Below are 17,022 nucleotides of genomic sequence, written 5' to 3' on the forward strand. Positions count from 1 at the left end.
CAGGAAAGAGAATTTTAAAAAATCATTGGATTCCTTGAAAATCATCATTTAAAAAAAGCCTGAGCTCAACAATTCATAAATGAAAACTTCTCAGATCTATTCAATCCAGAGGGCAAACTGAAAAGAGGAATCATCACTTCCTGAAAAGCCGCACAAGCAAAGTCTCATGAATGTCATAGACAAAATCTAGTGTTTCCTCATCAAAGAAAATATGCTGCCAGCAGCCAGAAAGAAAGAGTTCAGGTACCAAAGAACAATAGTCCAGATCATACAAGACTTGGCAGTTTCTATTGTAAATGAGAAGAGATCTTGGAAGATAGTATTTTAAAAAGCAAAACATATAGGTTTACAATCAACAACTCACCCTGCAAAGTTGAGTATGATCTGACAAAGGAAAAAGGAGTCTTAATAGTATAGAGGATTTTTAAACACTCTAGATGAAAAAACCAGAGCTGGGCTTTGAAATACAACCAAGAGAGTCAAGAGAAACCTAGAAAGATAAATTTATATGAATAATTAGGTGGAGTTATATGATGATGAAGTGCTAATAATCTAATGAAAGAGAAGAAATGTGTCTGCAGTACTGGTTCTGTTCTGATAGTTTTAAGGTGGGAATGAAACAAGATAGTAGAAGATATATGCTAATATGGAAATGAAGAAGGTACAACTATTTCTCAAAATTTAGCTATGCAAGAAGAGTATACACATATGGAAAAAGGAGTGGGGGACAATGATCAAGTGATCTTCACTTTTATCTGACATGGACAAAAGTGGGTTGAACCTATGCACAAAGAATTTGGTGTAGAAAAATGTAAAACTCAACAAGTATGCTGACAAGGAGAGAGGGAGTCAAGATGGAGAATAATACTGGGTAAGGAGTAGTCACAAACAAAACAAACTGTCTCTGGAGGATGGGGATTAAACAAGGGAAAATGTAAAGCAAAAAATGGAAGATTAAAGAGGGGGTGTTCATCAATTAAGGAATGGCCAAACAAGATGTTGTATGCCAAGCAAATGAATACTGTTGGGAGGGGATTTGGGCACTTTATCCCAGAAGAAGGGTTTATCTGGCAGTGATGTCACCTTTGATATGAAATTGGTAGGACCAATTCTATACAGAAATTAAATTATGCTAAATTATGAGCCTAATCCCTCACAGAGACTGGGTATACTATAGGTGGGATTATGTCCCAGAGTTTTGAGGGTGAATATTGGTACTTTTCTTCTTACTATATCTTTGAAGCAAATATCCATTTGTAAAATTCATTTAGTGTTAAATGGTTAAATTAAACTGGGATCTCAGTAACTGGTCCCCTAACAAATTGGAGAGAACATAGCCAATGGAGACCTGAGCATATGGCAGTAGAGAAAAATTCCTCCCTACCAAACCCTCAGGGTACCTGGGAACCCTGATGGGATTATGTAGCCTGCTTGGTCCTGAGGGAGTAGAACCATAACTCCTATGTTATATAAATGTTTAGTCACTTTCATAGAAGACATTTCTGACTCCGGGAACTTCCAAACATGCATCAAAAATTTTTTGGAGCTTAAAAAATGCAAAAAAACCCCACCAAACACTTCCATATATAAACTAGAACACATAGAACATTGTGTATGGAATAGCTTGCTTTTAAAAATAATTTTATTATATATATATACATATACATATATACACATATATAAATTATATATACATATGAATATATCATAGCAATTTAGCAATATGATTTAAAAATACAAATGGTATTATTCTTAAATATTGTATAGTGAATATATTATTTTTTTCAATAAATACCCCAGTTTACTTTTAAAAAAAAGCATATAAGCCACATTTATTTCAAAGTCCTGTTTCTTAGTACTTCTCTTGAGTACAAATTTAAAAGTTTTGATTCAATTCTGGTCTTTTCTCCTCCTCCAACTCTACACTCAGCCTACCTTTTCACTATGCCACAACAGCTTCCTCTGAAATAAAATTTACCCCAAATATGGGCATTTTGGTGTAAAGGATAAAGAGCTGGCCTCAAAGCCAGGAAGACGTGGATTCCAGTCCCGTCTATGACACATACTAGATGTGTGACCCAGGTCAAGGCATTTAATTTCTCAGGGCCCTAGCCAACTCACTGAGACTATAAATTGCAGAGAAAGTGCCGACATGAATTGTTAAAGGGAAATTCCTGGAATTTTCTACACCAATGAAATCATAGATCCAGTCCATCTGTAAAATGAAAGAGTTGGATTTGGTAATGTCTAATGTTCTCTTCAACTCTAGACCTATAACCTGATTCTTCTCTATTCCTTCAACGGTTCGGGCAAACCATAGTACTCTCTGCCCTGGAATGTGTTATTCCCATTTCAGCTTCCTGCCTTAGGAGGCATCATTACATGATGGAAAGAGTGCCTTGAAGTCAAGAGAGAACTGAGTTCAAATCCTGTCTTTTTTACTTACTACCTTTGTGACCTTGGGAAAGCCTGAACCTTAGTTCTGTTATCTGTAAGATGAGAGGTTTAAATAGGTGGATTCTAAGCTCCCTCTTACTCATGAATCTCTCTGGGCCTCAGTTTCCTCATATAAAAAATTAAGGGGTTGGATTAAATGACTTCTAAGGTCCCTTCAGCCTCTAAATCCATGATCTCATATGCCCTGTGCTAGGCACTCAGGGGTACAAAGACAAAAAAAAATGAAATAGTCCTTGTCCCCAAAGACCTCATATTCCATTGAATATCTGAGGATGACTGGCTAAGCTGTCCTAGGACCATATATGAGCACTTATTTCTTCCCAATGACCATCCCTCCCCTTGGCTTAGGGCCACAAGAACTCTAAGCAAATATTAAGAGAGCCTCACCAACTCAGCATCCTGCTGACTGATGTCTTGGAGATAGGGGATGGTGGCCAGGTCAGCCATTGCTTGGTTAATCACTTGGGACTGCTCCTTGACTCTCTGCAGTAGGTTGAGGAGGCTGGCATACTGCAACTTCTCAATCACGCCAGAGCACGCCCGGAAACTCGCCTAGCCTCTCGGCAAAAGCAGAGGTTTTAGAACAGAAGTCAAGTAGCTGGAGCTGATCATCAAGGGTTTACAGCCTACACAATACACTAACCCAGAGAAAGGGACTTAGGATAAATGTGTCCACAATCACCTCTTTGAAAACTTCTATTGTGTCTTTTCTGATCCAGAGAAAGGAGAAACCTCTAACAACAGATGGAGAATAGACTGTTATATCTTGTTTTGTTTTAATGTAACAGATATGCAAATACTGAGGTTAATCTGCAATCTCATCTATGTAAGTATATCCTCCAGTAATGCGAATCACGTCTCTATTGTAACTTCCCATCCCACAGGAAGATCTGTGTCCTAGGTTTTCGTGAATCTCATCTTGTTTGCCCTGTGGAGAGACATATTATTATGGTGGCAGCATGGTGTGGTGAGATCAATACTGAATTGGGTGCCTGAAGACACCTGGTCAAATCCAGGGTCTGTCACACGTGTGACCTTGGGCAAACTACTGAAGTTAGCTAGTCTGTCAGTCAGTCAATAAGCATTTATGAAGCTCCTACTATGTGTCAGGCACTGTGCTGTGCACTGGGGATATGAAGAAAGGCAAAAGTCAGTCCCTGCTCTCAAGAATCTCACAGTCTAATGGGGAGACAATATGCAAAAAGCTAGAACACAGACAAGATATATACAAGATAAGTTGGGGATAATCTTGGAAGGAAGGCACTAAGATTGAAGCGGATTGTGAAAGGCTTCCTGCAAGAAATGGAACTTGAAGGAAGCCAGGGAATCCAGGAGGTGGAGGTGAGGAGGAAGACATTTCTAGACATGGGGAATAGATGGGGAAAATGCCAAGTCAAGAGATAAGAGTATCCTGAGCAAGGAACAGCAAGGAGTCCAATGTTACTGGATGGCAGGCATGTTCGGGGGTGTAGTGTAAGTTAGGAAGATCGGAAAGGTAGGAAGAGTACACTTTATGGGGGGTCTTAAAAGTCAAATAGGGGATTTTATATTGGATCCTAGAGGCAATGGAGAGCCAATGGAGGTGATTAGCTAGGAGAGTGACATGGTCAGATGTACACTATTTTTTTAGTTTTTTAACATTCATTTTTGTAAGATTTTGAGTTCCGAATTTTTCTCTCTCCCTCCCTCCTCTTTCCTCCCCAAGACAGGATGCAATAGGTTATACAAGTACAATCATGTTAAACATATTTCCATGTTAGTCATGTTATGAAAGAAAAATCATAGCAAAAGGGGAAAACCATGAGAAAGAAAAAACAAACACCCCCCCCCCAAAAAAGTGAAAATAGTATGCTTTGATCTGTATTCAGATCCCACAGTTTTTTCTCTGGATGTGGATAGCTTTTTCCATCATGAGTCTTTTGGGATTGTCTTGGATCATTGTATTGATGAGAAGAGCCAAATCTACCATAGCTGATCATCACAAAATGTTGCTGTTACTATGTACAATGTTCTCCTGGTTCTGCTCACTTCACTCAGCATTAGTTCATGTAAGTCTTTCCAGATTTTTCTGAAATCCACCTGTTCATCATTTCTTATAGCACAACAGTATTCCATTACATTCATATACCACAACTTGTTCAGCCATTCCTCAACTGATGGGCATCCCCTCAATTTCCAATTCTTTGCCCCCACAAAAAAAGCTGATACATACATACATACATACATGTATATGTGTATATACATATGTGTGTGTATATATATATATGTATATGTGTGTATATATGTATTTGGCTAGGCAATGGGGTTAAATGACTTGCCCAGGGTCATACAGCTAGTAAGTGTCAAGTATCTGAGGTCAGATTTGAACTCAGGTCCTCCTGACTCCAGAGGTGGTGCAATATTTTTGTACATGTGAGGCCTCCACTATTCCTTTTTCAAATGTGCACTGTTTTGGAATATCCGTTTGACAGCTGAGTCCAAGATGGCCTGGAGTGGGGAGAGGAGACCAAGGCAGGGAGACGATGAAGGCCTCCACCAAGATGGTGGTAGTGTCAGAGGAGAGAGAAGACTGAATATGAGAGATAATATGGAGGTTATAATGGGAGGGCTTAGTAACTGATTGGATAAAGAGAGTGAGTGAGAGAAAGTAGGGAGTTGAGGATGATACCTAGGTATTAAGCCTGGGTGACAGGAAAGATGGCAGTACCCTGAAGAGTAGGAAGAGGGGAGGGTTTTGGGGAAAGATAATGAGTTTAGTTTTGGACATGTTGAATTTAAGATGTTTATGAGACATTAAGCCTGAGATGTCCAGTAGGCAGTTGGAGATGCAAGCCTGGACCTCAGCAGAGGGGTTAAGGCTGGACAAATAGATCCGTGAATCATTTGCATAGAGATTAGAGTTAAGTACATGGATGTTGATGAGCCTGCCAAGTGAAACAGTATAGAGGGAGATGAGAAGAGGGTGCAGAACAGAGCCTTTGGGGACTCCCATGGTTAGTGAGTGTGACCTGGATAAAGATCGAGCAGAGGATACTAAGAGGGAGTAGTCAGACAGGTAGTGGGGAGAACCAGGAGAGAACAATGTCAGAAAAAGGTAGAAGAGAGTATGAAGGATAAGAGGGTGATTGCTAGTGTTGAAGGCTGCGGAGAGGTCAAGGAGAAGGAGAATTGAGAAAAGGTCACTGGATTTGGTGATTAAGAGATCATTGGTAACTTTATAGAGAGCAGTTTTAAAGTTGAATGATGAGGTCAGAGGCTGGACTGCAAAGAGTTAAAAAGAGAGTGAGCAGAAAGGAAGTAGAAGTAGCCTTCTCAAGGAGTTTAGCCACAAAAGGGAGAAGAGATATGGTGATGGATGGTTCAAGTGAGGGTTTTATGAGGATGGGACAAACACGGGTGTATTGGTAAGACATGAAAGTGTTTCTACGCAGGAGGGAAATAGCTAGTAGAAAGGGAGAGAATGAAGATTGATGAGAGACTGGGGGGCCACAGAGGGTGACAGTCTTCTGGAACAGATGAGCTGAATGGGATCGTTTGTGCATGTGGAGAGGATTGCTTGGGCAAGGAGAAGGACCACAGGAGGAGAAGGTGGTGGGAGGTATCTGAGAGACATGAGATGAGAAAGGGAGATCCAGAGGAAGCTCTTGCCAAAGGTTGCAATAATGTTTTTCAGTGAAATATGAAACAAGTTTCTTAGCTGGGGTAGCAGAGAATCAGATAAGGTTTAAGGAGCAAAGGAAAAGTTTAGAAAACTCTCTGTAGTGAATATAATAGGGAGTCAATTAGACATGTGATAAAGGATTCCCTTGTGCCCAGTTGAAATTATGTAACATTAATTTATAGAGGACCAAGTCAGGACAGTTTTGCGATTTTTTTCTGTCTTCATTCAACAGTATGTAAATAGGAATAGAAGAAGCACATGGTGGGAATAAGGTTAAGGTTTGGCAGGGCAAGATTTTTAATAGGATAAAGGGGCAAGGGACTCTAAAGGAGAGGAAAGTAAACTAGTTCACCTAGGGATGAAAGTGGAGAAAGGAGGAAAGTGTAGCCACTATAAGGACGATAGCCTAGGAAAGACTTGAGGCCATGGTAAAGACAAATAACAGGTTTTGGGGTTGCAAGGCAGAGGGAGAGGGGAAATGACAACAGATTGCAACCAGATAAAGGACATGGAAGTGGTACATTTTTGGGTGAAGACAAGATCAAGAGTACGACCATCTTTGTGTGTTGCTGAGGTAGGGTGGAGAGGATCATGGGAAATAGGTAAGGTGAGGAAATGTGAAGTTATGGGATGGGGGACCCAGGTCAAAGGAAATGGTAAATCAACAAACATGTATCAAGTGCTCAGAATAAGTTCACATTGGTTAATTATGGAAGGATCCTTAAAGAGAGTAAATTCAGGGATGTTAACGGAAGGAAGTGATGGATATGTCAGTGAGTCAACAAGCATTTTTTTTTTTTTTTGCCTTTAAGGAGCTTTTCCTTGGCACACAATCTGATATAGGCTTTACATTTACATACCCATTAAACATATTTTCACCTTAGTGAAGTGGTAAGTAAAAAGTAAAACCAATAGGAGGAACCATCAGAAAGATGAAACATTTTTTTTTCAATGCTTACTTTGTGCCAGGCACAGTGCTGCACACAGGGCACACAGAGAAAAGTAAAACCGTAACACTGACCTCAAGGAGCTCATATGGCTAATGGGGGAGACACAGGCAAATTACACTCAAGATACATATGGTGTAAATGAAAGACACTAGTGAATAGGGGTGGGGGGAAGAGAGATGGGAACCAGGAAGTTTCCTGGTATAAAATATGAAAGGATTGGCGTTAGTCCTGTCAAAGTATTTTGGAGGCACCCTGTTTCCCAGAGCTAAGGCCCAGCAAGCAGGCTGTGCCCTGAGCTTAGCATAACAATTCTTTGCACTCTGGATGATCTCACCCTCTGGCAAAGTGTACTACTTTGACCAAGCCCCAGGTGTTCACTGCCCCCTATTTCCCAGGGGTCCGTAAGAGTAATCTGTCACCTTGCTTGACTTGCTCACAATCCCTGTTCCTTGTAACAGCTGAGTGAACTGAACCAGGTACTGCACCCCACTGTGAGACAATCAACTTGGAGACTGTTCCCACAGGACCCAGGCATGCCTACATTGTCCACACATGAGACTGTCATGGGAAACTGCTACTTAAGACCTAAGAATTTTATGTTATAGTCCAGCCCACTTATGTATATAAGCATTGCTTGTGCCATAACATGTCAAGCCCTCCTTCTCAGGAGGTGGGCTTCCTTGCTTTCAAGTCATTTTACTCACTCTGAAATAAATTATGCCACTACTGTGTGTCCTGACACACCTGCCTCTCACCTGCTCTGTTTGGCTCTGGCCATTCCCAGGTTAGAGACCAGTTCAGTCTGGACTGCATTCAAAATTCTGTTGACAAAAACTGCTAGGAAAACTGGAAAATAGTACTAGGCATAGACCAACATGTCACATCCTATACTAAGATAAGACCAAAATGGGTTATATGATTTAGACATAAGGGATGATACCATAAGCAAATTAGGAGAGGAAGGAATAGTTTACCTGTCAGATCTATGGAGAAGGGAAGAATTTATGACCGAACAGAAGATAGAGAACCTTATGAAATGCAAAATGGATAATATTGAGTAGATTAAATTAAAAAGTTTTTACACAAGCAAAACCAGTACAACCAAGACTAGAAGGAAAACAGAAAGCTAGGAAACAATTTTGACAGCTAGTGTTTCTGATCAAGGTCTCATTTCTAAAACATACAGAGAACTGAGTCAACTTTCTAAGAATGCAAGGCATTCCCAATTGGATAAATGGTCAAAGGATATGAACAGGCAGTTTTCAGAGGAAGAAATTAAAGCTATCTATAGTCGTATGAAAAAATGCTCTAAATAAGTATTGATTAGAGAAATGCGAATTAAAACAACTCAGAGGTACCACCTCACACCTATCAGATCAGCTAATATGACAGAAAAGGAAAATGGTAAATGTTGAAGAAGAGGGAAAATTGGAAAATTAATGCAGTGTTGGTGGAGTTGTGAACTGATCTAACCATTCTGGAGAGCAATTTGGAAATATGCCTAAAGGGCTATGAAACTGTGCATACCTTTTGATCCAGCAGTACCACTACTAAGTCTGCATCCCAAAGGGATCATAAAAAAGAGAAAAGGACCCACATGTAGAAATATATTTATGGCAGCTCTTTTTTTGTGGTGGCCAAGAATTGGAAATTGAGGAGAGGCCCATCAATTGGGGAAAGGCTGAATAAGTTATGGGAGATGAACGTAATGGAATACTATTATACTATAAGAAATGATGAGCAGGTGGATTTCAGAAAAAATTAAAAGACTTACATGAACTGAAGCTGAGTGAAGTGAGCAGAACCAGGAGAAAATTGTACATAGCAACAGCAACATTGTGTAATGATCAGTTATGATAGACTTAGCTCTTCTTAGCAGTACCATGATCCAAGATAATTCCAAAAGACTCACAATGGAAAATGCTATCCACATCCAGAGAAAGAACTATGGGGTCTGAATGCATATTGCAGCATATTATTTTCATTTTTTTGTTTTTTCTTTCTTGTGGTTTTCCCTTTTGTTCTGATTCTTCTTTCACAACATGACTATGTGGAAATATTTTTAACATGACTGTATGTTTACAGCCCATATCAGATTGCTTGCTGTGTTGGGGAGGGAGAGAGAAAAATTTAGAAGTCAATGAATGTTGAAAACTATCTTTACATGTAATTGGAAAAAATAAAATACTATAAAGGAAAACAACAATAGAAACAAACAAAACCCCAAACAAAATTTTGTTGACAGTCCAGATAATCTCTAAGTTCCCTTTCAGCTCTAAATCTTTGGGTCTTAGGACCATTTCAGAAATGAACATCTTGTTCTTTAACTTTGGGCTATAATTATTTGCATGGTATTATGTTTCTCCACTCTGTCACATCATTCCAACCTAGTCTCTGTCGAATAATAAAATAGAAACTTCACACTCATCAAGAATATTTTGAATGGAAAAGAAGCAACTTTTAGCAGGACTCACAAATCGCAAATGGGTCTGTGCTGTAGGATGAGGTTTTGGAATGTCGGACTCCCAACATGGGGCATACCTGTGCTTGATCTGCTGAACTCTTGTTTAGGCTAATACAAGAAATCTTCCTCCTTTAAGAAAAACTCCAATAGTACTTTTAATATTTCATAGGAGAGGAAGAAACATTTCCCCCAGTGATGAATGCACATCATAAGATGCTTGAGTTTATGTTCTGGCTCAAAGCAAAAGAACTCTTGTAAACAACAGCCGTCAGAGTTTATTCCAGAGATGGAAGACTCTGGAGGACAAAGTTCAAGTGTATTATTTCTTTTCTTTGAGATCACATAGAAATCTTTAAAAAACAAGCCTTATGGAAGAAAACACTTGGACTTAATTGTTTTCTGCGATGAGAAAGAAGTTTTTAATATCTATGTACATAATAGCTATGTATATAATATGTATGTATAGCACATGCTCACAATCACCTATTCATGTAGACAGAAAGACAGATAGAAAGACATAGATACACAGATTGACAGATAAATGGACAGAAAGATAGATAGATAGATAGACAGATAGATAGATAGACAGATACTGGTAGCATTTAGGAAATTTCTTAGTGCTTTCAAAAATGTCTTCTCTTTGATATAATTGTCCAATCTTTTAAACACCAATATTACCTTTTAAAAGAAATATATTTTTATTGATATCTTTTGTTTTTAAATCACCTAATTTCCCCCTATAGAAACACCCACATATCTATCTTTATATATGTAGCACTTATGTAGCATTTTAAAGTTTACAAAATATTTTACAAATATCTCATTTTATTCTCACAACTACCTCAGGAAGTAGGTGCTATTATCATCATCCCTATTTTACAGATAAAGAAACTAAGGCACAGGGCTATTAAAAGATCTGTCTTGGGTTACTCAGCTAATAAGTGTCTGAGGTAGGATTTGAACTTGTCTTCATGACTCCGGTTAAATACAGTGTGCTATCCACTGCACCACCTAGGTTTATATAAATCTACCATCTCTAGGATTTCACGAACACCATGAGAGGGTGAGGGAATATCTGAAATCTAAGGAACAGGCAGAATATAAATGAAGATTAGTAAACCACACATATGGTAGTTGTATTAAGAAGACCCCTGACTGCATTAACTAATGCCATCCTGTCCATGGAAAACAGGAAGCCACCTAAATCACTTCTTATCTCCAGCTTATCATTTATTTGGATTCTGGGAATTTGTCAACCCATAGGGACTGAGAGTCTAGTGATTCCTTCTGTGAGCCATTGAGGCAACCTGCCTGTCTATTCAGGTAAAGAATGAAGCTCTCTCAATGGGATTTTGTTCCATGGTGCTGATCAAGTCCAAGAAGAAATATTTCATTTAAGAAAGACGGCTTCCTTTGCATTCCTTAAAACAACAACAAAGTATATCACCAGGTCTGTGGGAAGAAGGAATCATTTCCAAAGGAAGGAGAAAATTCCAGTCTCCCCTAGAACAAAATATCTCGGTGTAACTTCCCCAAGCACCATGAAAATAAAAATAATTATCAAGGGAGCAGCAGCAGTTTTTTTTTGTTATTTTGGTTTTTGTGACATGCAAAGAAAGTGCTCCCAAGGTACTATAGAGAGAGGACAGCTCCCTACTTCATTCTCCTAAATGAAACGATGTGTCAAGGGAAAAAATATTACGTGGTATGTTTGAAGAAATAATGAAAAGTGAAGGAATTAACCTAAACGTCTAATGGTTGCAAGGATGAGTCCAGAGGGTAGCGAGCCTCCTGATGGGAAGTCCCTGAACTTCAGTTGAGATCAAAGGGCTGCTAAGCAGCAGGAAGGAAAGGAATGAAGGAGCCAAGGTTGGAGCTGAGACATCACTCAGGGGAGGCTCAAGGTGAAGTCATTTGCACATTAGTGGAGGCTCAGGCACAGAACAAGGGAAGTTTAATAGAGGTTACAATGAAATGATTGGTGAATAAGTGGTACTTGGTGATGTGCTGTGAAAGCATTGTATAATAGAAGTGTTGGGAATGTATTTGTTGCAGATATAACATCTCGACACATTAATTGTCCAAAAAATAAAATAAATACAGATTGCTGCTCCTTTGAGATGTGCCCACATAAACAGTTTTCATGCTCCACTTGGAGAAAATAAAAAGTAAAATTAACTAGGTCTCAAAGAACATGGTGTGAGGTCATTTTTGGGCACATCAGCTTGTGAAGGAAGTTTCATGCATGGCAAGTGTTTTTTTTTTTTTTTGCCTACAAGTTTTAATTTTAAACCTTCCACATTTAGCCCAATAAATACAGTACTTGAGGTTTGAAATGGACTGCAAGTAATGAATGGAAGAGACAGTGTATCATCAGAGGGGATAATGAAGATCAATAATGGGGACAGGAAGTGACTACAGATGGAGGCTGCTGGTGGACTGGTAGTATATATATACAGCAAGTAGGAACAGAAACTTTTTCAAGGGAAAACATAATGGGGGTTGGATTTGGTTTCCTTCACTAATAGACACCTTGGTTACCTCTACTAATGTCTACTGCCTCAGTTGTTGAACAGAGGGGACCCAGTTTTCTTCAAGACTGTCAATGGAGCACAATGTTGGGGAAAATGACACCAAAATAGAAGATCTTTAAGAAGGTCCCTGGGGCCATTTTGTGTGTTTCTTGTCTGAGGGTCAGTCCAGCTAAGCTTGGACTTGCCCCATTGGCTGCCCTGGGTTATTTAGGCCACAGAAATATCTACCAAGTTTTACAAAGGTTGTGGTTTGTCCTATATGGAGGGAATGCTCATACTGATGGGGTTGGGATCTAGACCCCAGAAAGGAAAAACCCTGGACTTTCCCACTTGGCCAAATCTATCATTTGCCTGCGGCTATAATCCCATCAACTGGCCTTTCACTGTGGCTACACCCAATTTCCCAATTCTGTTACCTTCCTTTGGTTTGACTCCCTATGTATGGCCCCTGGACATTTCCCACCCTTCTAGGCTCCATTCTCCCTTGACCACGAGGTCCAAGTCCAGGAGTTCTGTTCACCCCAGTTTACTGGCCACTCCTAGATCCCTCCCACAGTCTTTCTGTATATAAGGTCCATCTTGTCTCCGTTAAGATACTCAGATTCTCATAATCTAGACATTGCTTAGATTCTTATGATCTAGCCATGGCTGAGAGTTTTATAATCTAGCCACTGCTTACTCATGTTCAGACTCCTTAAGAGTCTGCCCAATATGGCAGATGTTCTAATAAACCCTGTCTTTGGCTGAGAGAAGGTTTGGGTCAAATTCTTTTGAGCAGGACCCACATGTTGTGATTTTGGGATCCCAGCACCCCTGAACCTCTAAACTGCATCAATACCAGCACAGATCCTTGAAGTGTGGAGCTCCATTGAGAATGAGTGGCAAGCACTATAGGAGGATTAATGACCTTCCACTGGGATTCAGGTCATTGGCTTGATCCAAACCTGGAAGAGACCTCAGAGGACATCTAGCCTAACACTCTCATTTTATGGATGAGGTTATGCCCAAGGTCATACAAGTAGTTAAGTGACAGAGGGTTTGAACCCAGACCCACTGATTCTAGAGTCAGGGCTCCTCTGTATCAAGGAGAAATGCATTAAGGGTTATGAGAAAGATGATTGTTCCCTCCCCCCTCAAATGCCTTTCGTCCTATCTCTCACCAAATATCCATCACCTCCTTCAAGAACAATCCTTGCATTTAGTGTCTCCAGGAAGCTTTCCATAATTAACCAACTCAAATTCACTAATTCCTTGGGACTTGTCTGTTTGACATGTGCCACATCATTTTGCAGTTTTTATTCCCTGCTTTATAATGATTCCATGTTTCTTACATCTATGCCTTGCTGCCAGTGAAGCTACAAGGTTTCAAGAGGGAGGGAACCACAACCTTTATTTCATTTATATCTTTTCCTGCATTCTCTTTCCACCCCAAACACTCTCAGCCTGAGTATAGCGCTCAGGACATTGAGGACACCCAACAGAAGGCAATTTCCTTGAGGGTAGGGCTGTTCCAATTTTGTCTTTGTATTCCCAATACTTAAAATGCCTACACATAGAATGCACTTAACTAATGTTGTTTAATATAATAGTTAGCATTTATGCACCACCATATTGAGGTTTGTAAAGTGCTTTACAACTATAATCTCATCTGATCCTCAACTGGAGGAGGTAGGTGCTATTATTATCCTCATTTTGCGGGTGAGAAAACAGAGGGTAAGTGACTTGCCCAAGGTTGAACAGCTAGTAAGTATCTGAGAGACTGGAGATGAACTCCTTTCCCTGACTCCAGCACTCTCTTCAAGGCTCCACCTAGAGGTCTCAAAAATAAATGCTTGCTTAATGAAGGCTATTATCACGTAATTTAAGGTGGAGTCTTGATCATGGCTATGACGGATGTACTGGGAGCTGTTAATTTGTAGGTATGGATGCTCCTTTCACTGATCCAGATCATGACCCCTCTTTGACTTAGTAAATGATTTTTTAGGGTTGCTGTGGTTGAAAATTTTACGTTATGGTTACCTACGGTAAGCCTAGTTGTGCTAGTCCTCAAACAACAGACACAGTCTATCTTTGGCCTATACTTTAAAAAATTAAATTTTTTAATTAGGAGAAATACCTTTTTACCTTTTCCTGGCCTGCCCCCATTAAAGAAATTTTTTTTAAACAAATATGAATAGTTGAGTAAAACAAATTCTCTCACTGGCCATGTTCAAAAAATTTATGCTGAATCCATCACCTCTCTGTCAGTCTATACTATACAGGGCTATACTTGAGGCTTTCCATGACTTTCCAGAGCTTAAACTTGCCTGATGTAGCCTTTACATACCCAGTCACTCACCCTCCAGTGAGGGGCCAGAAGGGGATTTTGGTGGAGGAAACAGCTCGGTGAAGATCTCAGATCCTCTCAGACTTAGTGTATGGTCTTTTGAGAATTGCTGTGCTCCCTCCCCCCAGCAAGAAAACACAACAATCCTCCTTCAATTAACATAGTATGAACCTCTTCAAACTTAGCTGGGCCGGTTCTGGGGCCTTAGACATGCAGCCAGGCCCTAGATCTGTTCCTTCCAGATTTTTACGTTCAGTTAAACCTTTGTTACCCTGTAACGATGTTTGAATGGTCACCTTTCTGCCATGATGGCGTTAGGCTCCAAGAGAGGCAGGGTGTGGTTGAGCTGTTTTGGAAAACTTCTTGGAGCCAAAGTCATTTGCCAGCCTTTGATGGAACACAGTGCTCAACTTGTATTTTATACTCCTCTGTTGGAAATCACATTGCAATAATGTCTATTCCCATATAATTGATAGAGGAAGGACCGAGAAATGAGTGGGTTTATTGGAGAGAAGAAAATTGAAAGCAGGAGCAGTCAATTTAAAATATTTCCTATTAGATGATGGCTTTATGTAGCCCAAACTTGACTTTCTTTCAAATAAGGAAAGGCTGTAGATATATCGCAAACTTAATATTTATAATGACAGGTTTCCAGCAAGTTGATTAGATCTTTGGGGTGACTATAGTATGGATTAGGAGGGTCATTTCATTTAGATAGTTATGTGTTTATCTTCATTTGCATCACTTAATATCAAAATAATAATGCCTATAAAATATGTATAACTGAAGCCAGTTATTGTATTAACCAGAGCACTGTCTCTGCCTTGTGTCTGGTCCCATGATTGATGCTCAAATTTTAATTAATTCTATTTCAATACTCTTTAGGCATTCCCACCAAGGAATATCACCAAAATGAAGAGGTATAAGTTCTGGGTAGTTCTCTCTGTATACTGCATTCAGTGTACTGCATTCTTGAGGTTTAGAGGCACTGGCAGCAAATGCAAATGTCTAAGGGCAATTTATTACCTTCTTGCAAGGAAAAAAAAATTAAAGAATAAGTCAAACACTTGGCCTCAAGGTGGCAGGATGTCTAAGAGTCTGCATAAAAAGGCTGCTGAGGGCTTTGGTCATTCATTTAGTCAATTGGCTGGCTACTTGGCTCTCTGACCATATGGGCTGGTTAGTTCAGGCAATTACATCCTATAGCTAATGAGGCTCAGGTCATGGCTTCAATCCTTTTGTGGGTCAGTGGGCTTAGATCTATGCCCTCCACAAACAGGGGGCCACCAGCTTTCCTAAGGAGAGGTGAATTTTCTTAGGTAGGAAATGAGGCAGTCAAAGCTCCCATGATGATCAGAGTGGAACTGAGTCCATGAATAGCCTTGCCCTTTTCACCTCAGTGAGATAGGTATACTCAGACTTTAGAAGAAAAAAAGAATGATCTAAACACATAATAAGGGTATTGGTGAAAGTAAGAGGAAGGGAGAGAGAGGTTTTTGTGAATAATATTCTATAGTCATATAACTAGCTGAAAGGCACAAAACCTTTCAGTGTCCACTATTTCTTGATTAAAAAAACAAACAAACATGACTCAATAGGGTAAAATACTGTCTTATTGGCTTTCCTCCAACAAGGAAATTTTCAAATACATGTATTGAGGTGACACAAAATTCCTGGATGAATGTAAGCACAGAGGCAACTCTGTTCAATGACCTTCTGATTATTTATGTCAAGCAGGGTTTAAAAGAGAGATGTATGTTCACCAGAGGCATTTGCCACTGTCATGGAGTACGCCATGTGTAATGTTCAAGTGGAAGAGAGATTCCCTACAGGAATAGCTGGGGTTCTCCAGATGTTCATGGTCACCCATGGTATCATAATGATTGCATCAAGTCCCAGTACATTGCTGGATCTTCTCAAAGAGATCTGTGATTACTCAAAAGAAATTGGTCTAACTATCTATACAGGAAAAACTAAATAGATAAATAATGTTTATTGGTCAAATTTTGATATGAAGATGGATGGCCAGTCCAACAAAGTGGTAAACTGGTACATATTCCTTGGATAGCTACAGAAGAGGGACAGTGAGTTGGGCCCAAAATTGAATGGGAGGATGAAGGAATGCTCAACTGCACTGGGTAAATTATGTAGCAGTTTCAAACTACGCCCTGGTGAAAAACCTCATTTTTAAAGTAGGAATGTTCTCCTGCTGAATTTTGTGTGGTTATGAATCCTGAAACATAACAAAGATTCAAAGTTACATGGGACCCAGAGGGCAGTAGAGAGACTAATAATAATAATAATAACTAATATTTCTACAGCACTTTAAGGTATACAAAACACTTTATTATGTTAACTCATGGTGAGCACAAGTAGGATTCAGCATATTACTAGTAATGACCTATGACCTAAACACAAGAAGGGGAGCAAACAAAATCAGCAAATGAATGTATAACTGGGAAAAGAAGATAACAGATGGAATGACTGACTAGAAACCGCCCTGGAGCCCAGGATATCTAGGAAGACCTTGGGAGGAAGGTCTCCAATGTCATGGACTAGAATCCTATAAGATGAGAAAGCTCTAAGTAGGGGTTATAAGCTGTACTGGTGGTAGAAATATCAGTGTTAAA

At 39.6% G+C, this 17,022-nt stretch overlaps 1 protein-coding gene across 2 annotated transcripts in view; it reads right to left on the bottom strand.

Moving 5' to 3' along the window:
- Positions 1-17,022, bottom strand: part of SPATA16 (spermatogenesis associated 16) — a 302,953-nt gene that overhangs the window by 36,730 nt on the left and 249,201 nt on the right. For both annotated transcript variants that reach the window (XM_020980514.1, XM_078147301.1), the window contains exon 9: positions 2,845-3,009. In XM_020980514.1, coding sequence (XP_020836173.1) covers positions 2,845-3,009 — 165 coding nt within the window. The remainder of the gene's footprint in view (positions 1-2,844; positions 3,010-17,022) is intronic.

The sequence above is a fragment of the Phascolarctos cinereus genome, unplaced genomic scaffold (assembly GCF_003287225.1).
Source record: "Phascolarctos cinereus isolate Bilbo 61053 unplaced genomic scaffold, phaCin_HiC Scaffold_7;HRSCAF=346, whole genome shotgun sequence".
In the NCBI taxonomy this organism is placed as follows: Eukaryota; Metazoa; Chordata; class Mammalia; order Diprotodontia; family Phascolarctidae; genus Phascolarctos; species Phascolarctos cinereus.